The 24,986-nt window shown below is 33.0% G+C and overlaps 3 protein-coding genes across 3 annotated transcripts in view; all 3 read left to right on the forward strand.

The window, feature by feature from the left end:
- The first annotated feature begins 2,490 nt into the window (after window positions 1-2,490).
- LOC127712913 (uncharacterized) lies at window positions 2,491-10,132 on the forward strand. The gene is made up of 3 exons (XM_052219508.1): window positions 2,491-2,639; window positions 8,377-8,963; window positions 10,121-10,132. The coding sequence occupies exons 1-3, from the start codon at window positions 2,501-2,503 to the stop codon at window positions 10,130-10,132; spliced, it is 738 nt and encodes a 245-aa protein (XP_052075468.1). The 5' UTR covers window positions 2,491-2,500.
- Window positions 10,133-10,143: 11 nt separating this feature from the next.
- LOC127711825 (uncharacterized) lies at window positions 10,144-13,798 on the forward strand. The gene is made up of 3 exons (XM_052217977.1): window positions 10,144-10,221; window positions 10,877-10,955; window positions 13,387-13,798. The coding sequence occupies exons 1-3, from the start codon at window positions 10,159-10,161 to the stop codon at window positions 13,779-13,781; spliced, it is 537 nt and encodes a 178-aa protein (XP_052073937.1). The 5' UTR covers window positions 10,144-10,158; the 3' UTR covers window positions 13,782-13,798.
- Window positions 13,799-23,498: 9,700 nt separating this feature from the next.
- LOC127712726 (uncharacterized) overlaps window positions 23,499-24,986 on the forward strand; it is a 202,813-nt gene continuing 201,325 nt past the window's right edge. Inside the window, exon 1 of the mRNA XM_052219331.1 lies at window positions 23,499-23,510. The gene's annotated coding sequence lies outside the window, so the exon portion shown is untranslated. The remainder of the gene's footprint in view (window positions 23,511-24,986) is intronic.

The raw sequence follows: 24,986 nt of genomic DNA on the forward strand, positions 1-24,986 counted from the left end.
TTTTGTTTACGGTATACCATCTTTTCCGCAAGTTTATTGTTTTCTGTTTAGTATTAAATTTATAATTAAGATCCATTTATTACATCGGTGATCCGTTTATTTGGCAATCGCCAATGGCAGTCAGCAGGGTTTAAGAACATTTGCTGTTCGACCTGTTAGTCAAATGCGTTTTGTTAAAATATACTTTTTTGCTTTTTTGGTCTTTTGGAAAATGTTGTTTGTGCTGTATTTAGACCTCTCTAACAAGAAATTTGTTGTGCATGCACACGTATAAAAATTGCGGTTTTTATACAACGCAATCATAGGTTTGAACGTTGTTTTCAATTTAGACTTGTATATATATATATATATATATATATGCACATCAAGTTCATTATATTTCTTTTATGTTCACTGTTGTCATAAAAATTTTATGAAATATGCTTTAATTGTCCGATTGCAAATATACTAAACATTTGCTGAAAAAATGTTTTAACTACAAAATTATATGTTATTTCTCTTTTTACCACAAAAGCTGAGTTTAATATGACATTTTACTTAGTATTATGTTATAATTAGGACTAAAATAAGTTGTTAATTGCTTATTTTATCGATATTCCCTATGTCTGTATAATCCTTGATCTTAAGTATTCGTGAAATTTTACAATCTCGACCTATTAGAGTTTTTTTCGTATCTCTACTTTCAATTGCCGCAAAAACTCTATATTGCGATTCGAGGTTAATATCTTATAAAATAAATATGCAGGCTGTTATCTACTCTTTGGTCGGGTTGTTGTCTCTTTGACATATTCCCCATTTCCATTCTCAATTTTACAAAACGGTTTAGCTTTGATACATTCGATTAAGCAATTGATTTTTGTTTGCTGAGAGTCCAGCTTATATGTTATGCCTGTCAAATTTATAGTTTCTCTAATAAGGAGGTCGTTCAATAGGAATCGCGTGATATATTGGACTGTCTCTTGAAATGAAGGGTGTGTTAGATTTTACCTTACAAAATATAATCCTTTTAAATGGTTGCACGGATTCTTAGAGTTCAAATAGCATGATACTGTTGCTCCATTCATCAGATTTAATTTAAGGATACCAAACTTAACGGGACTGCGTATTAAAATTTATGCATAGAAAAAAAGGATGTCGCTTGTGGGATAGGCTTACCCCTCAGATTCGTAAACTGGGATAAATGTCTTGAAATCGGGTTATCATCTCGGGATCGATGATTTGACAAACTTTCCATTTATTCTTATGAGTACAAAAATGTTATTTAAGATTTATATGTTGAAGTACATATTTTAATTTTTCCTTTGTTTCAAGGAAATTAATTCAAAACTCTGTAATTGTATGTGTGATCTTTATCACTATTGCTGAATATGATCAACTTAATGTAAATATAAACTGGTCACCTACCTTTATCATCTTTTGATGTATAAATTATTCTCAAGTTCATTTCCATGTTTAATACCGGTGTTTTATGATTTACAATGGTTAATGTTTAAAATTCCAACAATGTAATATAGATATCAATAATCAATATGTTGTAGGTAAGTGTATTTTTTTTATCAAATTTTGACTGAACTTAATGTAAAAACAACACATTCTTGTTCCTATAGTATGATAATAGCAATTAGACCGAAAATGGGTTTCGGCACTGTTAATAGAAATTTGAATACTTTTAGATCATAGTTTAAAAGGAAAACAAACACCAAAACTATTACAAACAATGATGGATTTTGACATTTAGAAAAAGGATATCCACCAAAACGTTTTTTTACATTCACCAACTTACATAACGATGTGTGCTATTGGTATGGAAAACCAACTCGCACATAATAAGCAGTTACGTATTCATAGCAAATCTGCCCAATAAATTCACTAATTGACCAGCTACATGTGCTAAGAGAATTTTTCCATAATGCATCTCCTCGACTAGCTACTTGTTCGATTACCCTGCGACCTTTTATGCCACTTCGAAATTCAATAACTTTGTAATATCATATATTTTACCCAGTATACATGTATCGTATTTTTTCGACATTGTATTTATGTTACAATATTATCAATTTCAACACCAAAATTTCAAAAGTCAAACGTGTTGCAATGAAGATAGCTTCTAAAAAAGCCCATCGTCAAACCTTCTTTTGATAAGTCTTTTGCATACGTAAATGATATAGCAATCCAATCATAAAAGAATAATTAAAAAAAAACGGTACGAAAAAAGGAGGTAATAAATGTAAACAATCTGCTCTATCACCCTCTCAGCTATGTGCTATTTATATATTATTGTTAATATTCTTTTCGATTATTCGTGAAATATTTGCAACTGAACGTTAATCAATTAAATCAATCGATCAATCCAATAATCTATTTATATTAATAAAGGTTTTACCATAGAACGGAAAAAAATTACTGTTCAAGAAATATAAAATCTATAAATAGTGATCGTCTACGTCACGAGTTTCTCACTGCAACTGTTGAAAGTAAAAATACTAAACATATCAACAAAATGACGACAAACTTTTATTCGGCACAAGAAGATTTCACTCGTCTTATATCTGCATTACCTCCGTTTGATTTGTCTAAGTTTGTTATATGGTTAGATCTGAAGATCTCAGAGTACAAAATATTTGGACGTTTTGTGAGCGGTAAGTACATGATGAATTTTATCTTAGTACACGTGTGTTATACATTTTAAAACATAAATAACTGATAAAACAAAGGCTAGCGATGCATTTTCTAACAATATATCCGTTATATTCATAAGATTATTCAAACACATTGTATCAAGCTTCTGCTGATTTATAGTATTAGTTGTAAATTGATAAGATGAAAGATATAAATAATTATATAAAATATACTTCACTGCATGCTTTGGATGTTTTCAAGAAACATCCTTAATTTACCCACATGTATGGCAGGGGCCGATCCAGCCATTATTAAAAGGGGGTCCTACCCAGGATAAAGGGAGGTTCCAACCACATGTCCCCATTCAAAAGCATTGATCGTCAAAAAAGGGGGGTACAGAAAAACACAGACGTCGAAGCAGAAAAACACATGGTTCAGATAAGATCAGGACTCGGTACATGCAGAAAATGTTGTGATGTTAAACGTGAACACACACGTCCCCTTTTGTCTATTTATACAACAACCTTTTTGTGTAATTATACACAACCCTTTTTGCCTATTTTTACAACTCCCAATTTTCCTATTAATTTTATAGAATAACCATCTTGCCAATTTTAACACCTCTCCATTTCCGTTGTTTACATACACCTCTTTGCCTATTAAAAAATGCATTTTGTCTATCAATACACTTCCCACATTGCTGATCAAAATACCTCCAATTTTGCCTAATACTACATCTCCTCCTTTACTTATTTTTACATGTTATGCACATGAACACGTCACAGCCAAACGATTTATTATTGAAAAAAAATTATGTCTGCAAGACTTAGTGTTTGCCTTTGATTGTTTGATTGTTGGTTCCTTAATATCCAGTGGCAAATATTTCATGAATGTTCAGGACGAACACTAATTTACAATAAATACAATTGGTAGGTTGGTCCTGTAATGGAGGCCTTCTGGGGAGAAGGTCGGGGAAATTTGGACTGTCACGGGAAAATGGGGGTATATTGGATAGGGACAGAAATTTACCATGGCAACAGGCCACCTATGGACCCCTCAAAGAGTTGTTGCAAGGATTCTTAAAGTGCAAAGAGCGTTGCACTCTCTTTACACGACGCATCGGATTTAACTTCCCCATTCTGACCGGACGTGACTGCAAACTTGTTCATCCCGCACAACCAAAACGGACGCCCCTTTTTGGTGAGGGCTTTACTGCCGGTCGGAGGAAGACCAATGGTAACCATATATCTATTCCCCAGTCACATTGAATAACAGTTGCTACGTGAATCCAGCACTTCTCTCACGCGAAGCTGATCTGGTTGAAAATTTAATTTTAAAAGTTTATGTATATTCATTTCCTTTGTGTTAGTATGATTACATTGCAAATGAATAAAAGTACTACCAATGAAGCAGGAACGTAGCAACACATGTAATATATAAACCAGTGATCCAAGATCAATAACGTTCGATGGACGAGTGTCCATATTATTAATCAGGCTCTATGAAATCTTCGAATACACTGTGCATGCATGTATTTATGGTATAATATGGTCTATGTAATATGACACAAAACAGTCACAAAACACTCCATACGTTTATATGGGATGCGGGATAATTAGAATCAAACAATCGACAGAAAGTTAAATACGATTAAATGCATATGCTAAAGATTTCAAATAATTAAAACCAAAATTATAGAGATGAGAAGAAAACTTATAATAAAACAATCTACTAGCAGTCCCACAACATGTGGCATAGGGAAAGTCACAACAGCAAAAACTTCAAAAAAAGTTCAATGATAGCTAGTCTATCACGGACGGTGGGAAATATAGCGCATTATTTTAAAAGATAAAAAAAAAATATTAAGTTATATAAATGAATGTAGATAAGATTTTTACCGAGAAGGCAAAAGATTTTAATCTTCACTGTAAATTGGTGAATGAAATTGTTTATGGCTTGAATGACCTTTAGAAACGATGTTTTCTCACAATGAAATTACAAAATATTTTATCATGTAACCAATCAACACTTTCCCTTAACAATATATATCACTTTGCCAGTGTGACATTTGACCGTAAAATATGTAAAATATTCAGCCATGTGGCAGCAACTAAAGTTAACGGTATGTAAATAATGTTGAACTGTAACTGCACTGATTTGTCCAATATAAATCAGTTTTGTGTCAACACCCCAGTTCTATTGTTATACTTCATAGTTTCTATTTCTGAAACAAGTGTAAATAGAATAGATCTATTGTTACGAATAACAATGGATTTTGACCACAGGGTGTGACGAGCGGGGCTTCTGGAAACCCCTGCTTCTACATCCCGAAAACACAGTTCATTGTTATTCATTACAATAGAAATTGATTATTTTTTAAATAGCATGAACATAAGAAATATTGTTCACTACAAGTTGTTTCAAGATATTAAAAAACACATTTTAGGAAATTCCAATAGCGAAAAAAATATTAAGCATCTATTTTGAATTAAAAAAAATCCTTTAAGGGAAAAATAATTTGATTGATAGCGTTGAAAAACTAAATAAAATTGTTCGCGATTTGCGAGGAAAAAAATTTCTGACTCCGACAAAAAACCATACCCCCCTCCCCCCCTTTGAATGCTCCCTTAATACTCCTTGCTTGAAGGTAACATTTTTGATCCCAGTCATATGTCTCTATTCTGCATCCCGGTCGTCAGGTTTCTAATCCAGACACACCTATCCCTCAGTGTGTCCGAATATGAATGTTTGTTTATTCTCGAGAAGGGGGACATAAAACATAAAAATACATTTATGATTACCTTCATTAAACTGATACAGGTAAGTACTTTGAGTTATAATATTGCCTTTATCTTTAGTCTCTTTTACCAAATCCAACGCTTGACTCAAAATGTCGTCCGTCTTATACCCGTCCATATTGACAACTGCATACAAGGAGCATGATGTATTTTTTTTTTTTTTTTGTGATAAGAATGCACGAACTGCTGATTCATATTAGCACCAGGATTTAACGGGAATATGCAAAATAACAACCTTGACATTTGTATAATCTACTCACTTGTCAACGTTTGAAATAACATAGTCAAAGTAAGGTTACTAGTGGGGTTTCATGTAAAAAAAAAATGTTTTTCTTATAAATCATGGTTCGATTTTGTCAATAAATATGCTATCCGTTCTTTTTCATTTAATAATCAATGTTAACAAATATAGGGTTAATCATTGGGTGTAAGTTAGTTATACACTTCGGGATACGGCGTGTCTTGATAAGAAACCCCGACAGCCCTTACATTCCAGCTCATTTGTTCTACCAGGGGAGATCTGAGCCGGATCACCCCTGCCAGATCAGTAGTACCTAGCTTGAGTTTCCTTGTTCTGCATGCTTTCCTTTGTTCTGTAACATTTTGGCAGGAATGTAAAATCCACAATAAAACTTAGAAATATTAATACGGAAAAGACTTAGTAATACTATCAAAATTTGTGTAGAAAAAAATCAAGTATCTATGCTGGGAATCGAACTCGAGACCTTTAGCATATAGACCCCTAGGCCTACACCAGGACGACAGGATAGAAACTCTCTGTTAATTTAACATATTTATACATTGTGTTCGGGGATCATAAAGGGTATATACTATATAGTAATATATATAAAGTATACTATAATTATTGTGTGGCGTTCTAAACTAGATTTTATGAAGCGTAAATGGGTTTTTATCTAATCTAGAACAGCTGGGATGTAAAATAGTTATCCCATTCGGACTTGGTGTGTCAGTGCAAGATCACCCTCTGGCCTCCGGCCATCGGAGTGATCTTACACTGACACACCGCGTCCTCATGGGATAACTACTACAGACACACCTATCCTTCGGTGTATAACTATTACAAAGGATTTAAAAATCGTTAAAATAAAAGCACTTCAACTACCAATCAATTGATCAATGGGAAAACATCTATTAACAGATTGATTGAAGAAAGAAAACAATATTATACATACATTGTACATCATTTTACCATAGGTTAAGATGTGATATGATATTTTTCTACTCGGGATGGTAAATGTAATTGTGCATTATGAAATTGGTATTTTAAAATGCCAACTGTCTTTATGTCGTAAACCCCTCACACGTGACAGTTAATTGAAAATAATTAGTCAACGATTTCTACATGTGAGTATCTATTTTTATCTCTGAGCTGAATAAATTGCGTTCGATATTTATGAAAATTTTTTCTTGTAATTAGCAGACGTATCTCCCACTTCGTCTATACTGTTGAAAAACAACTCGTTTGTTTCGAATTTCTCAGATATAGCTAGTCCGATAACTGATCCGACCAAAAAGGAACAACCAAATCAGGTAAGTTGGGAAGAAAGTCATAAAAAAGCATTTGAAGTTTAAAGAATGCTTTGGTATAAGCTCCTGTTTTGAAGTTCTTATGAAAAAGTCCAAAAAATCAATAAAAAAATTATGCGGGTGACGAAATTGATCAAAAGTTATTTCTATACAACAATTGTACATTTTAAAGAAATTATTTGGTGAACTATTAATTATTTGGTAAGCTGTGTTATTAGAAATATAATGCAGATACACGATGCTTTATGTTCAGTATTTATTTAGATAATTGCATTAAAGCATGTGAATCTGAAATATGAAAAATGGTAATCTTTGCTGCATATTGGTAAAAAAAAATTGAAAAAATCATGTACATACAAAATCTAAAGATCTTTCGGTCACCGATTTTCGGAGTGTTCCACGAAGTCCTTAGCATTTTACAATTTCCAGAAATATACTTATTTTTTACATTTAAGTATACGGGTACACCGGTCTGCTCTTGTCACTTGAACATTCAATATAAAATATTGTCTTTTCGAGATTATAACAATTTAAAAGTCTGTCAGTGCAGGTTCAAAAATTAAAGATAAATATTTTTATTAAGTAGGTATCTTTTTGTCCCCCGCACAACGCGTTGTGAAGGACATAAAAATACCGGGCGTCCGTCTGTCCGTCCGTCCGTCCGTTCGTCCGTCCGTTCGTCCGTCCGGTCTTGTTAGCGCTCTCACGTGTACAATTCTTGCCAGATTTTTATGAAACTTATATCATCGGTTTATATCAACAATGTTTGGACGAGTTCGAAAATCAGTGCCCATCAATTATTTTTAAAAGAGTTATGGCCCTTGGAAACTTTATTTATATGGAAAATTGCATTGTTAGAGCTCTATTGTGTTTTATTCTTGCCGGATTTTTATGAAACTTATATCATAGGTTTAAATCAGCAATGTCTTTGAGTTCGAAAACCAGTGCCGATCGATCAATTATTTTAAAAAGAGTTATGCCCCTTGGAAACATTAATTATATGGAAAATTGCATCTTTAGGGTTCTCATGTGTACAATTCTTGCCAGATTTTTATGAAACTTCTATCATAGGTTTATTTCAGCAATGTTTTTGATGAGTTCGAAATTCATTGCCGATCTTTGTCCTTAAACATGATATTATCTAGTCAGGTTCTCTTCAAGTTGATATTATTACATGTACCCAATCAGATCGAAGAAACGAGAAAGTTTGATAGTAGTGGGCAGTGAATGACAAAGGCGTTATTGCAGAAAGCGAAATCGCGAAAAGAATTTGATTTTCGCTCTCACGATTTCGCGTTTTTGTTTTCCCGATTTCCGGCTACCATATTATTGATATGTGTGATTGATTTTATCTTTATGTGAAAATGTATTTAATTCATGTTGTGAATAGTATGCCTTATACTTTTTACAGAATCTGAAAAAGAGAAGTCACTAGCATCAATCTGTCCACAGTACCAACAGTCTGATTTTATGAACAACAACCACTGTCGAAGCAATTACAAAGCGTCACAGAAGTCTCATAACCATAAAAACATATGTGCAAAAATATTTCATGAAGTTGCACAACAAACAGACGAAAATAAAACGGAAAATGAACGAAGATCTCCAGAAATTCAAAACAAGGTTTATGTGACTGCCTCAAAAAAAAATAAGAGCTTAATTGACGAAGATGAAATCAGTACAACTCAGAAGACTCAAAAGCAAGACACAGTTTGTGCAAAAATATTTCATGAAGTTGCACAACAAACAGACGAAAATAAAGCAGAAAATATGCGAAGATCACTAGAAGTTCAGGAAGACGTTTATATAACTGAAGATGGACATAGGTCACTACCATTCCAAATTATAGAATCATATGGAAATGTAAACGAGTCAGAAATTCACGGAGCGATATACGAGGCTAGTGACAGCAGTACCACTAATGTAAATACTGATATTGAGTCTCTTCGAGGACAAGGGAAAGAAGGCAATCAATGTCAAACAGGTAAATCCATTAGCGTCAGTACCCCTGAAATAAGAGATTTACTACAGAGGGAGTGTTTTACGACTTTGACTACTCGTGAGAGTCTCGCACGGTCGGTAATGAGAGATTTAAGTAGTGCCCTATTGAATATATTATAAATTCGCTTGTTCCTAGTTTGAAAAAGTCATGAAAGATCCGCAACAAGATTGAAGTGTTTCTTTTGTTTTACTGTTAAAAATTCTGTTCAAATTTATTTGAGCTTGAAACAAAAAATCTTGTTTTCCGGTACTATTAAAACAATTGCTCTTAAAAGAAGTGGCAAATATTAGAGAGCTGGAAAATATGTCTACTAATATATTTTTTTGTATTACTGTTTGTTTGTTGCTTGACATTTGCTAGCATTGTTTGCTATGGTTTTCTATTATAGTGTTTCACTTGACTCTGTGTTTGAGTTGTTGGTGATTTATAGAGTTATCTGCCCTTTATGTTTATTGTTGCTTGACATTTTCTACCATTGTTTGCTATTGTTTTCTATGGTAGTTTTTCACTTGATTCTGTGTTTGAGTTGTTAGTATTTATAGAGTTATCTACCCTTTTTGTTTGTTGCTTGACATTTGCTAGCATTGTTTGCTATTGTTTTCTATATATGGTAGTGTTTAACTTGACTCTGTGTTTGAGTTGTAGGTGATTTATATAGTTATCTACCCTTTATGGACAGATTTTTGTTGTATTTTCTTGTACATCTTTGAGTATTCGAATACTGAAACTTTGTGAGATAACCCATTTAAAATCCGACTTATTCCGTTGGTCTAGCACAAAAACTGGATGTGCTCACATCTCATCAATGTGTAATCGTTCAAGCTATAATATTTGCCACTGGCCGTTATGCAGCCACCAATCAATATTTCATCAATATTTCATTTTAACAGTATCAAGATCAAAATGAAGAAATACAATAATTGAATCGATTCGGGTTAGGGGGGAGGGGTCACGAACAAAGCCTATTGAGAAGCAGACATTAAAGAAATGTGAATGTCACTCCAAAAAGGAAAATATAGAGTTCAAAACTTCCCCAGAGAACAATATGTCTTTACAATTAAAATGCTTTCAGATTGATGAATAAAAAAAAATTAATATAGACTGATTTTATTATTGGAAATTTTATTAATGTCTTGGGTTTTTTTCTCTCCAGATAGCGAAATGAACAAAGAAGAAAACTATGATGGAGAGATGAAGGAGGATATAGTTAACGTTTTAATAGAGGTTGAAAATACAGGACCAATTAACCAAAAGGTAGCTAACTAAACAAATTCATCCAGTTCCATACGACATACATGTACTTAAAAACAAATTTTGTTTTATTTTTAAATAGCGAAGTTAAAATATTTGAATCACAGTCGATTGTAGAAATATATCGCACCAGTGTCCAAATTTCCTTTTTTTTTAATTGATTATAAAAAGACAATCTTTCTCTTAACAATGGTTGTTCAATTATTTTTTTTTCTGATCTTCTGCAAAACAAAGGTGCGTTTTTTTCAATGAAAATGATTTTTATAAGTGAAGAGACGATTGTAGCAAACGAACCGCGCTCGTTGGTTGATTGATTGATTTGTTTGTGTTTAACGCAACTTTTAGAAGTCTTGTCAATAGCATGGTGGACAGTTATTACTGGTGAAGAAAGTCGGAGTTCCCAGGGAGAACCACCGACCTGCAGCAGGAAAGCTGCCCATCCTCGTCAATTAAGATAGGAGTCGAACGCACCTGATACGGGCTCGTTGGTAATTGAATATAAAATACATAGGAAAGTATAACTTTTCTCTTACATCCTTGATTTTATTGATATTGTTAAAATAAACAAAACAGTATCAGGAACTATAAATGATAATAATAAACAAATATAAGAATATGTATGCATAACAATGTTAAAATATTTATCATTTATTTATAGATTTCAAATGAAAGACTGAGTAGTGAAAAGGGAATAAATCCTGACATAATAAACGAGCACGGATTGTCCACTACCACTGGTAAGTAATTAGGTCTTTCCACTTTTCCGTGGAAAGACCTATTGGTTTTGTTCTGATTATTTTTTTTTTCTTCTGCCAAATTTTTTTTATATGCTGTATTTTTATTTCAAAAGAGATCGCTTAGTTTTTTGGTATATAATATCATTCAGTCTATACGCTTTTGAAACTGACCCTGTTTAACCCAACACTTTTCTGTGTAAGAGTTATCTCCCCAAACACTGTTTTTCTTGTTATGAGATCTCCTTCGCAATCGTAAAAGAAAGCGACAAATTTATTTTTTCCAAAATGCTCATTATATTCTCAGGATGCTACGTTTTATTTTGACCGAAGCTATCCGGAGACTCCATATGAGAGTTATTTCCCCTTTTGTATTTAAAATAAGTGAAATATAATTGTGACTGGTAAACCATAAGTGATAGAGACCTAGGGTCTTTTGATTTGAGGTCCTTGTTAAAAAAAAAAGAAAATTATGTCCAGGTCAAAGGTCAAGGTCATGTTCTAATTTTTTACGATGATTTATGTCGCTTCTTCCCAGAAAGAGTTATAGGTATCGACGAAACATCTTAACCAAAATGTTTGTCGCGACATGGCGTTATTGGAAGTTTTTTGTCAAAATGGCACGCGTCATTTTATTGCAGGGCCAATGCCCTTGAAATGGTAAAATCAACAAATTACTAATTAAAACTTAAAACGCTGCAGCTATCATGTTGTAAATGTATCTTATCTCAATTATCAACCAAAGTCTACCACTACTACCACCCCCCCTTTTTTGCCAACTGTTTTTTTTTTTTTTTTTTAGTTCTATGAAAAGAAAATCGCCTTCAGTCCCGTGCTAATCCTTCTTATGTACAGTACTATAACAGCAGCATTATTTTTGTGTGCATGCAATGAATGAAGACTCGTGATCAGCGATTAGACAATAGTTTACCTGTAAAATAAACCAAGAAAATATATTCCCGTTAGCACTATAAATACACGTGCGGTCCGCCTGATTGCGAAATTAAAATCAATGACGTACAAATCGCTCCCAACTTCGTAAAAAGTAGTGAAATCCTACAATCAAATTTCTAAACATGCATTAAAATACAAATTTGTGCTCTGTAAATATGTGTACGAAAAAGGCATGCATGATCCGACATCAATGACCTATAAAAGATAAAATCAATAGTTATCGTGTTACTCTTATCAATACACATGTGCTCTGTTCAACGGTCTTCCTTGAAAAGATATTAATATAACTCCAGACATATATATTTGAGCGTCACGTGACTTCACAAAAACCACCGTGCGAGCGAACCCAAATCTAGAATAAAACATTCCATATCCAAATATAGAAAGTGAAACTTCCAAGACAAAATGTTACTCAGTTTTTCATACAAGTTCAAACAAAATGCACACGCTACAAACAAAAAAACCATGAAGTCCGAGTGCCCGTAGAAAAAAGAGAAAATTTATAAAAAGAAGATGTAAGGAATTTTATTCATTAGGAAATCCAGGCCGTTCTTTGGCTGTCCGGGATGTATAAGTACGCATTCACGTTCGGTCATAATATGGACGTTCAGTCCGATGCCTGGTATAGAGAGAGTGCCATGCAAACTTTCAATCAATCAATCAATTAATCAATCAATCAATCAATCAATCAATCAACCAGCCAACCAATCAATCAATTAATCTGTTTAATACGGGGTCCAAGACCTCATTTGTTTCTTTTTCGCTTGTTTCAAGAGACCCTATCCCATGTGTTTAATTAGTCAACAAACCAACCAACAAACCAATCAACCAATCAATCAATGCATGCGTGCATGCATGTATGGATGCATGCATGTGTCGGTCCAATGTGTTCATTACGGGGTACAATATCTCATTTGTTTCTTTTTTCTCTTGTTTCAAGAGACCCTATTTCCATGTGTTTAATTAGTCAATCAATCAATCAATATCTCAACAACCAACCAACCAACTTATCAATCAATCAATCAAGTTTCGGAGAAGAAAGACCGTTAACAATTGTTTTTAAAACAACTGATTTATATTCTTTATAAAAGTTTTAAAAAAAGGAAGATATGCAATAGTAAACTAAATATTACCCAATGCAAATTCAGATTGCTTTATCGTTAAAGAGAGTATGTGTATAGAATAACATGACTGATAATTATTAAAAACAATTTTAACTTGATCAAATTGAGTCTGAGTATTGAAAAATTACAACTTTCCCCATTAATTCAAGGATGTATAAAATTAAGGGTCAGGTTCTAATCCAGAAGATATATTTTTTCCTAAATATATCTCAATGACATTTTTCAAATATATTAACATGGCGATGTGTAGTGTTTGTTCTAAGCATAGACATTATACCTGATTTCAAAGGCCCTTTTTGCCATGGCTTTATACATCGAAATTTCAAAAATGGAAATAGTTGGTGCTTATATTTCAGAACATTCTTCTAAAAGAAAAGATTGCCAGAATATCCTACAGCAGGCCAAATTCCTTAGAATAGAAAGAACAATGGATGAAAATCATGACGAGGCTGCTCAGATAAATTACAAAGATGACTTATTGAAGGTAGGAAATATTGTCGCTGTGAGGCCATATACCAAGAGAGATTATAAACCTGGTCGACCATGGATCGCTTCACTCAAGGAGATCGGTACGAGAAATGTCAAGGTTGTATGGTTGTGTGGAACATATGACACAAAGTGGATTGAGGATCCCATATATTTCCCACATTCGATTCCACGGAAACAAGTAGAATGCAGCTTTGTTTACGACTACCAGGAACCGTTACCGGAAGTTATAGTTTCCCGGTTGAAGAAAATATACAAAGACTGAAAACAATATGGGAACGTAGGTGTAAGACTTTTTTTATACTACTTTTATATAAAAATATTCAAAGTTATAAAATGTGCTTGTTTTCTTTCCTCGAAAGATGTAAATGTTTTTTTCTTTTCCTCAGTTGGTTCATTTTGGTTATTGTCTCCCGCGTAACGCTTTGAGGGGGACAAGGAAATACTGGGCTTCCGTCCGTCCGTCCGTCCATCCGTCCGTCCGTCTGTGCGTCCGTGCGTCCTAACATGTTAGCGCTCTCATGTGTACAACTCTGTGTCAGATTTAAATGAAACTTATATCATAGGTTTCTATCAGCAATGTCATGGACGAGTTAAAAAATCAGTGCCGATCAATTATTTTTAAAAGAGTTATGACCATTGGACACATTAATTTTGTGGAACATTGTATCGTTAGTGCTCTCATGTGTACATTTCTTGCAAGAATTATTTCATGAAACTTATATCATAGGTTTATATAAGCAATGTCTTGGACGAGTTCGAAAATCAGAGCCGATCAATTATTTTTGAGTTTTGCACCTTGGAACGATTAATTATATGAAAAATTGCATTATTAGCGCTCTATTGTGAACAATTCTTGCCAGAATTTTAAAAAACTTTAATCTTAAGTTTATAACAGCAATGTCTTTGACACTTTCGAAAATAATTTCTGATCAAATATTTTAACGAGTTATGCCCCTTGGAAATATTGATTATAATGGAAATCACATTACATTTGCGCTAAAGCCTTCATTTCTAAGATATGAATAAAATAATTATAGAACAAACAAAAATTATATTTTTTAGTTATTGCCCTTGTACCTTGGACAGATAAATATGAGAAACGCGGGGGACATTGGAACTCTGTTCTTTTATATTTATATAACTATTGTCATTGTAATCATGAACATTATCCGAAACCAATGCACGGTTTTATAAACACTGTAGCCTAAACCATCCTTACAAACATGTAGGTTGTGTGTTTGAAAACTTTATCGCAGCACTAAAACAAATCATACATTGTAGCACACACATTAGAAATTCACTGTATATAAGTCTATAAATTTTAATAATCTATTCAACGTGAAGAAGGTGGGAGGCTGCATCACCAAACTTTACTGCTATGACTTCCTGGTTGTTGTTATCGTTTAGTGGGTAAATCGGGCAACTATAATGCTAACAATAACAAAGGCATCTAGCATGTATGGATCTCTATTCAAACTCTGATGTCAATACGTCACACTTAGGTGACGTTACAATGAATAGCGGCAGCGAGAACGTTACGTTTATGCGTTACTTCCAACATACTGGGGGCTGCAAATGAATTACTTTACAATAAATAAAAGTGATCACAAATTAAATGATAAAAGTTCTGAGAAAATAAATTAAAACTTTAAAGTCTCTATGTATTGATTTCGACATTCTTTCGTTTTTGGGCCACTCTCTTCCCATCGGCTGCATTCTGATCATGGTCAGGGATTTGCAAGCTTCCTCATATTTCATTAGATTTATATATGAGTTTAAAGATGTTTGGATGTGGGTCCTGGACATGTTTCTTCAGCTTGCTGTGCCATCCCTTTAGATGTGTAGTCCGCGGTCCCTGTGCTGTGTAATGATCCCAAAGGTGAGTGTTCTGTTCGACCCAGTATGTTGTTACATAGTCTGTTAAGGACGTGTAGTTGATGTTAGTATCAATCTGATCTATGTCGGTTAGGGCATTAAACCACACATCTTCGACCTCAGCAGAAGGTACTTGTGAAAGGACAGCGGCACGGCGTACTAGTTGATGAATTTTCGGATGTCGACTTCATAGTCGAGGAAGATAGTGGTAGGCTGAAGTTGTAGTTGGTAGCATACATCTTTGAGTAAAGTCAGGAAACCTTGTGTATACTAGTTCGTTCTTGGCTGGAAGTAAACTGTGTACCAGTGGATACATTGCGCCATCAACCATTGCGTGAAATGTGTAAAGTTGGAAGAATAGGCTCGGACAGGAGTAAAATGTACCATCACCATATATGATATTTGCAGCTGCTAAGTGTGTTAGATTATTTTGAGTACTGAAGATTAACATACGCCCAACTGTGTTATCGTCTTGTGTTGTCGTCTGTTAGCAGGAATGGGTCACCTTTGGTAGTACGTGCCCAAATACCATCTATTGTGATTTCAGCAACAGTTTTTGGTAAAACTATTAGGTTCTTCTTGCGTTTGTTGTATATGGAAATCTTGCAAGATGGGAAAGTTTGTTATAAAATTATATATCATCAATTTATTTGTTCGGATGACAATTTTTTAAATTTACAAATTCAATGATTATTTAATCTTACTTCTATTTATCTATTTTTAAAGTATTACAAATAATAAGTGTATTAATTTTTTTTTAAATAATATTATACTTAAACAGTGTAAGAAATATGTTTTCTTTAAAAAAATACAGGTAAATCTTAGGTGAATTTTTAGTTAACCTTGATTGTTATAAAAACAAATTATTTATCAAAACATCTATTGTTATTTGCATGTGGGAATAGAAGGAATAGTGATTTTTAAAAAGTGGGAATAGGAGGAAGACACCGCTGATTATTGTGGTTCTTTGATATTCTGAATCGAAACGTTACGTTATCTTTAGGTTTTGGAAATTATACCATAAAAGGTCCAATTTCAAATTTTTAAGTTCTTAGACCATATTCATTCTGTGTCAAATATTTAATCACAATTCAAATTCAGAGCTGTAGCAAGCTTGGATTTGTGTCAATACTTGCCCCAACTGTTAAGGGTTCCATCTCTGCTGTCGTATCAAGCTGCGCCCTGCAGGGCTTTTTTTTAGGAAAATTTTCTTTTCATTTGGTAAAATGTGTAAGGTATTGAGCTGATAATCATGGACCTGTATGGAGAGAAGTTACAAATTAGCTTCGATCTTCATGATCAGACCTACATGTTTGTGTCATTTTTACAGTTATTTTTCATGAAAATATTAGTTTTTCATTTAGTTGTTTAGACCCACTTATGAATAAAGGGAGATGTGGTGTCTAAATTAATAGAACAGGGACCCAGCAAAACACATTTAAAAGTGTAATTGCAATGTCATTCGGAGTTTAGCTGTGTTATAGGTAATCGACAATGATATATGGAATTTGCCATCATTGTCCTTCTTTGCGCTAAACTATTAACCATGGGCATACCGCTCTCAGCTTTGAAATCAGCCTTTGTATATATTTAGAGTCGATTTCCTGGAAAGATCATAGATAATCTAAATCTTTCACCAAATTGCATGAAGATCTTTTTATCGTTTAAAATCATTTAAAATGAGAAATATTGGATCTCGAACTACCTTAAGGAGAGAGAGAAGAAACTATAAGTCCAATGAAAACAGAGAATACCATGGCAAATCTATGATTCAATATGGATTCAAAATTAAATTGGTGGAACTATGTCGTAAATAAGGATATAAAATAAACAACGAATGGAAATTTTTGTCTGGATCATAAATAGACGTAGGTACAAAAACTTTCAAAATAGATGCAACTCGCGTTAATCTAATAAATATACACGTTTTAAAACGGGTTTTATATTCAATATTCAAATAATTAGAAAGCTGCGACTTACGGAGACGAACCGTTTCCACATTGAAACAATTTATTAGGGTAGAGAATATATATGTTCTAGTCCGAACATAGTACATTAAAATTTACAGCCCGATTCTTCCTTGATAATTATCTCATTCAAGTTAGCTCGACCCTCAGTACCACAACAGTATAGTATAACAGCGAATGATATAAAAAAGACCGCACTCTATTGATTATATATACTAACAATTTCTGTAGATCTATATCGAGTACAATACATTTGAAATAAAGAGATTTAAGAAAAAAATTTAACGGTGACAAAACTGGTATGATTCAACATTGTACAATTTTTATTTCAAATATGGTTGATCAATTGCTTAAAGTTTCTGAGAAACGGACCTAATTGCCAAAAAAAAAAAATTAACAATGACTATTGAACCATGAAAATGAGGCTAAGGTTAGACAAACCCTGTCAAACCAACATGAACACCTAACAATCATTCTTTACACATAATATAGATAGTTTCTATGATACGAATCAATTAGCGAACTTTCACATCGAGCAATTGACCAGGAAAATAGGATATAAATCAAAGAAACCATACCAGAAAGGTGTTTCTCTAAAATCTGTTAGTGTTCATACTTTGATGAGTTGACCCTTTTTCAAATGATGTTTATAGTGTGTCCTTAAAGTTTTACGCGTATACACAACTGTCTCATGTTAGGGTGAAGGTTATCGCAAGATAAAACGTTCAGACTCGCTGCATTTGTTTGCACCTGTCTTAAGTCAGGATCCTGATGTTCAGTGGTTGTCGTTTGTTGATGTGGTTCATAAGTGTTTCTCGTTTTTCGTTTTTATATAGAATAGACCGTTGGTTTTCCTGTTTGAATGGTTTTACATTAGTCATTTTTGAGGCCATTTATAGCTAGCTGTTCGGTGTGAGCCAAGGCTCCGTGTTGAAGTACGTACTTTGGCCTATAATTGTTTACTTTTACACATTGTGACTTGGATGGAGAGTTGTCTCATTGGCATTCATACCACATCTTCTTATATCTATATTATACCTGATTACTTTATTATCATATTATACAGGATATACAGATCACCTATTCCTTTAAGTCATCTACCATTCGTAACATCGAATATATACTCACCAATAAAAGAAGCCCTTTGAAAAATGAGGCCAAGCATATCTTTTGACCTGAAAAAAGAAAAAAAACTTTGATGTTCAGTTCCATGGTGATTTATCCCAAACGACCAAGAACTTGACCAATCTCCATTTTTTATTTTGTCACCTTTTCACAAAAAATTCTCATTGTCACAACGAAAATTGTGCGTAAACTCGTGGATTAAGTATACTATAGTGCAAAAACAAGAAATTATGAAACTTCTGTATTTAGGAAGAAAGTTGTGCATTATTTGTGTTGTTGGGCATAGTTGATCTATTACATTTTGTTTAAACACTGTTATTTTAACAAAAAATATAAAACAGAATAGGATATACCAAGAGATCTTAAGCGGTAGTTCAGCCATGATCATTGAGTCAAAGACAAAATGATCTTCAGAAAATAAGACATCTGTATACCAGATATCGATTATGCAACTCGTTTTCCTTTTGAAATATGAATCTTTGCACAAAAAGCTAAGTTAAAAGCTTTGCTTGTCGTCACATTGCAATCATACATATATATCGCGTATTGCAACATACAGTTGTAGATATTAGATACTATAGTATCGCTCACATTACATGCTGTTTGCTAAAGAAAAAAATCATAAGCACTAAGTATGTACTTGCTGGTATTCATATGGTTTGTTTTTCTCTATATTGGATAGAGGTATAGGGGAGGGTTGAGATCTCACAAAACATGTTTAACCCCGCCGCATTTTTGCTCCTGTTCCAAGAAAGGAGCCTCCGGCCTCTGTTAGTCTTGTATGATTTTTAATTTTTAATTTTAGTTCATTTGTATATTTCGGAGTTTAGTATGACGTCCATTATCACTGAACTAGTACACATTCTTGTTTAGGCGCCTGCTGAAGCACGCCTCCGGGTGCGGGATTTTCTCGCTGTGTTGGAGTCCCATTGGTGGCCTTCGGCCGTTTTCTGCTCTTTGGTCGAGTTGTTGTCTCTTTCACACATTCCCCATTTCCATTCTCAATTCTATAATGCAGTTCCTGTCAGGCAAGAAGATCGATCCCAAGAAATTACAAAATTCTCATGGCCAATTAATGTATCATTTATTACAATATAATTTAATAATTTATTGAAACTTTTAAATCAATCAAAAAAAAGAACAACACAGACCTGCTAAAATTCCCGCTTTATGAGGGATATCTTTCAGGAAAGGTGTTGACCTGACCCTTATAAAACTTAATTATTTAGACTCAATCCTTTTAAAAGGCCAGTTAAAGGAGTAAAAGATACATTTAAACACATGTATACTCATTCAAAACTTTAGATATTCCAACTTAGTACAATAATGACATGTAAAGGTAAATAATAGTAACTCGTGCATATAAGTTAGTAGCTCATGTGCACAAGTTGTGAAACTCGCGCGAACAAGTTAGTAACTCATGTGCACAAGTTAAGAAACTCGCGCGAACAAGTTAGTAACTCGTGCACAAAAATAGATATAAACGAAACCTTATAAATTATATAGAGTGAATATATTATGATGGATGTTCAATCAAAGTCCTCTTAGTCTAATGGTTGAATGAACACAAAGACATTTCTGTTGAAAGGAGAATATGCTTTCTTTTGGTATTCAAGAGCTTGCAGCTGCTACTCATACTTTTGTAAAACGTTACCAGTGTCTGAGCAGAAAGTTGATGAATCAGGGGTATGTCAAAGAGCGTCTCGTCCTTTTCTAAACAATTTCATCGGAAGATACCAAAACCTTGTTGATAAATATTCGGTATCAACTTCACATGTAATACATGATGGTCTTGAAGTATAGATTCTAGGTACTGGCGTTGTTTATCAACTTTATAACGTGTTATAGTATTCTTTTATTTGTCTTTGAAAATTATCACTTTTACTGTTTAGTCCTCTTTTTGGTAATATCCATTTGACGTGGCTCTGTACTTATGTATCCCGTCAAAGTTTTATTGTGCTATAGTTTTTTTTTTTTTTTTGTATTCTTGTCTTTCGTGAAAATCCATGTACAAAGTCAGGTATATGGCAGTTGTTATCTATTCGTTTGATGTGTTTAAGGATGTTCGCTAAGTAAGTACTCTGTTTCAAAATAACAAGCTTTTTAAAAGACTGTTATAAATTGATAGTATATCAATAACGGAACAAAAAACCAGAAAAAAATTAAGGGTCCATGTGCTTGTTTTCGAGATATAAGCCATTAAAAATTTGGCGGGAAATGATTCTCTCTAGACTTTTCTTACATTTAACATTGGTACCTTTTCTCTTTCAAAAACTATGAAAAATTAACAAGGATTTTATAAGATTTTTAAATATGGCTTTTCAAACTTTATGTTATAATATTATGAAAAGAAAAGTAGCGGTAAGCGGGCAAACAATTTTAATGGCACTACATGGATAAAACCAGAGGATTCCGAATATCTGGCAAGAATTCAAAAACAAGAGAAGCGAACATCCTTAAGCTTTTGATTTTGTCATTTAATTATGGACTTTCCGTTTTGAATTTTCCTCGGAGTTCCGTATTTTTGTTATTTTACTTTTTAGTTTGCTTACAGTAGAAACAATAAACATTTAATGTTAATTGAATAACAGTTTAGAAATTTCGTGCGTTTGAAAAAGAGAGGCGAAGGATATCAAAGGAACATTCAAAATCATAAGTCGATAACAAAATGACAACGCCATGGCTAAAACGTAAAATACAAACATACAACAGCACAACATTATACAAAACACAACATAGGAAAACCATAGATTGAGCAACAGAAACCATTTTTTCTTGACTCACCTCATCAAGAACTCCTTAATGATGTTTGCTACTCTTGTTTTTGAATATTGCCCGATTTTCGGAATTCTCTGGTTTTATCCTTGTATTGCCATTAAAAACTTTTGCCCGCTAACTCCTACTTTTATTTTCATAATTTTATAACATATAGTTTAACATGCCATATTTGAAAATCTTATAAAATCCTTGTTATTTTTTCATAGTATTTGAAACAAAAAAGTGGCCAATGTTAAAACTATGAAAACATATCCCGCCAAATTTTCAATGGCTTATATCTCGAAAACAAACACATGGACCCTTCATTTTTTCTGCTTTTTTAGTTCCTTTATTTATAAACTTTCATTTTAGAAAAGTCTTTTAAAAAGCTTATTATTTTGAAACAGAGTAGCGAACATCCTTAACCTTAACATTCTTTGGGGAAGCTATGGATATTTGACAGGATATATATATATTTGGCAACCGAAACCGAATAGTCAAATCCATCCAGGGTCAACTTTCCATGAGGGGTGGAAATCTTCGTTCTGTTGTTATTTATCAGTTGTAACTTATAATTCGATCAACTTTAAACAATAGGGAGTTTAAAGCTTTCCTGTTGAAATATTTGCCTTGATTTAACTCTGGAGGATATTTACTGAATGATAGGAATTAGCCACTGGAATAATTAGCAGCTATTTAAGCATCTTTATAAATCATAAGGACAAGTAAATTATATCTAATATACTTTTCTATAAAAAATATCTGAATTTAGCAGATATCAGTATTTTTTAAGATGCGTTGTAAACCGCAGTCATCAGGTCTTTTTCAAGATTTTAGACTTTGTTTTTGTTAAAAAAAAATATATAGAAGTAGGGTATATGTATATTTTTATGTTATTCATAGGAGCATGCAACTTTTTTATCAATAATAGGTACATGTATAAGTGCTGCTTATTGTACTTCCAGTCTTTTTTGTGTTTACTTTGTAATTGCTGTGCTTTAATGTTTAAGCTGCTGCTTTAATGCTACTTATAGGTTCGTGCTCATACATTTTTATAATGTATAATTAATTTAGTTCTGCCGTACTTTACTGTGCATTAAATATGTGTTTTATGTGTTTTATCCTTTAATATCGGTATTGTGTAGGTTTATTGTGTAAATGTATGTAATTGTCGTTTATCATAGTAAAGCTCCTGTTTTGTGTGTGTTTAATTTTGATGTTGTGTTTGTGTTACCTTATATTCGGTAAAAAGCTCTTAAGAGCTTATGTTTGTATTGTTATATGTGAACCGAATCAAAATAAAACTTTCGTATTCGTATTCGTATTCGTATGTTAGATTATGTAACATGCCGACTTCAAATAAAGCTTTTAAATTTGAATTGAATTTGTATTCAAGCTTTCGTCTTGTATAATTAAGTTTATTGTATAAGAACAACCCCTTGTTCCATTATTCTGCATTGACAATATACATTTAGAGGTAAATAAACAAAACCGTTAAACCTGAACCATAATAATTTAGGTCAATTCAAATGTGTGGGCGGGGGTCCGATCCTGAAATCCCGAATAAAAAGACATGAAATTCCGTAGTCCCGAATTAGAAAACACAAAATACCGTTTTAAAGGTCCTACCGTCCCACAATAATGTCAGATTACGGGATGTTCTTTCAAATTTTAAGGTAAAAGAAACATGGATAAAAAGTAATCCATGCAGGTTTCATATCAGTTAGTTTACTAAAATTATTCCTTCCTCACCTTCAGTATCGCTTTTCCTTTTTCTGCAAGAGCCTGTTTTAACCAGAGATCCATGATGATAACCGTTACTAGGTTAATGTAAGCGAGAAACATCACCCGTTGAGATGCTGAGTTATATCCGGAAAGAATAATTTAAAAGGAAAGATGACAAGTTATAGAAATTAAGGTTGCGACAGAAAAAACAAATGACTATATTTCGTATTTATTTACCATAAACAAATACAAAAGAAAAGAAAAATCAGTGTCGAAATTTTAGTGAGGCAATTGCCTCACTTTCCTCAATAGTAGTTACGGCCTTGATATTTAGTTCTTACAGAAAATCATAAATTTCTTGGACGCTCTTTATGTAAATACATCTTTGCAACCACAGCTTTACGAACGATACCCGTAAGATTAATAAATATACAATATTCGAATTATAACATGTTTAAGTTTACCGCCATTGGAGATACTGTTTATGATCACATGATTAATCAACTTCCTTCTTGATCTTTTGATTTTGAAGAGCAAAAGAGGTAAATCTGAGGCATTATTTGTTTTTAACTGTCAATTTTACGTTAAACCTGTAGCACAATGTTTTTTGCTACTTCCCATACGTGATAATTTATTTATTTAAGTAAATGTTCCCTACAATTTTGGTTCAATACATGCCTTTTTCACCTTTTGTGTTTATAAGTTTAATGTATCTTTTTGTTTCTTTGCGCCTTGTTGCTGGCCTTTGACATCGCTTACACAGAATCATACCTATGTCGTTTCTACCTATTTTTCTTTCTGAATGTTGAAAAACATTCGACGTAGAGTCCATGTTAAAGTTAGTGTTTGAGTTTGATTATGTTTCAATTTGCCTTTTTTGCAAACTGTGGTCTGAATCGTCTTTTTGATATCTTTTCTATGTTGTTTGTCTGGTACCTTCTACATGCGAACTGAAATGGGACAGTAGGTATCCTAATGAGCCTCTAAAAGTAATTAGTCGTGTTTGTTACATTTTTAGAACAGCAATAGATGAAAAAAAGTCCTTTTAAAATATCAACTGTATGCGTGTTTTGTCTACATATTAAATACTCTAAATTTGTCTACATTAAACTAAAGTTTTGGTTACCGTCTGTTAAAGTCATTTAGTCAAAAGGCTATATCCTGCAATAAAAGATTATCTAAGCATGTTTTCTTTGTCATGTAGTATATACTTTTATAGATATAGGAAGATGTGGTATGAGTTCCAATGAGACAACTCTCCATCCAAGTTTTATATGATTTTTATGTAACAAAGAGTTTGAGAATATTTGTAGAGTATTTAGTTCACTTGTACAAATTTTTAGAGATGATAGGTTTATACGTATTAGGTTAAGGTTTTTGTTGTTTTTGACAGACCCTTGATAGATTCAAAGAAAGTTGTGTTATATTACTACTTTTGTTTTTCTAATATTTGTCCGCACAGATTTAGGCACTGTTGCATGGATTTTGTCCACCCAGTATTGGACACTGATTGGTATTTTTTCGTGGTTTTGGTCCGCACAAAATTGGACACTGTTGCGTGTTTTTTTTTTTTTTTTTTAGTTTTTTTTTTTTTTTTTGGCACAGTATTGTACAATGTTGCATGAATTTTCTAAATAACGGAATGTAATAAAATTCGTTGTATTGTGTTGCGTTAAGTACGGTTCACTTTTGGAAGTTATGTGCCGATAGCCTAAATAGTTTCTCCAACATGTTTACATGTGATTTGAATTGTAAATTATATTTTATGTAAATATTCATCTAAATTGGAATTTTAAAAACACTAATAAGTTGATTTACCCGTATATTATCATATTTAGTCATTAGACTACGCATTACCTGTTATTCTGTCGTCATATTGTCCGTCCAATCAATGTTCGCGGACCTGAAAGTTTTGTTATATTCAACCTTCATGGTAATTTTGTGATTTATCAAAACTATAATCATGTCATTTATTTATTAATCAGTCATCGAAAACACTCAATTTGTAAAACTAATAA

Source organism: Mytilus californianus, unplaced genomic scaffold, assembly GCF_021869535.1.
Source record: "Mytilus californianus isolate M0D057914Y unplaced genomic scaffold, xbMytCali1.0.p SCAF_8, whole genome shotgun sequence".
NCBI lineage: Eukaryota > Metazoa > Mollusca > Bivalvia > Mytilida > Mytilidae > Mytilus > Mytilus californianus.

Excerpts from the sequence above, each read along its gene's own strand:
- LOC127712913 (XM_052219508.1), top strand. The coding sequence starts at position 2,501 with ATGACGACAAACTTTTATTCGGCACAAGAAGATTTCACTCGTCTTATA. Across the intron at positions 2,640-8,376 it reads ATTTGGACGTTTTGTGAGCG|AATCTGAAAAAGAGAAGTCA; the intron begins GTAAGTACATGA and ends TACTTTTTACAG.
- LOC127711825 (XM_052217977.1), top strand. The coding sequence starts at position 10,159 with ATGAAGGAGGATATAGTTAACGTTTTAATAGAGGTTGAAAATACAGGA. Across the intron at positions 10,222-10,876 it reads CAGGACCAATTAACCAAAAG|ATTTCAAATGAAAGACTGAG; the intron begins GTAGCTAACTAA and ends ATTTATTTATAG. Across the intron at positions 10,956-13,386 it reads CGGATTGTCCACTACCACTG|AACATTCTTCTAAAAGAAAA; the intron begins GTAAGTAATTAG and ends CTTATATTTCAG.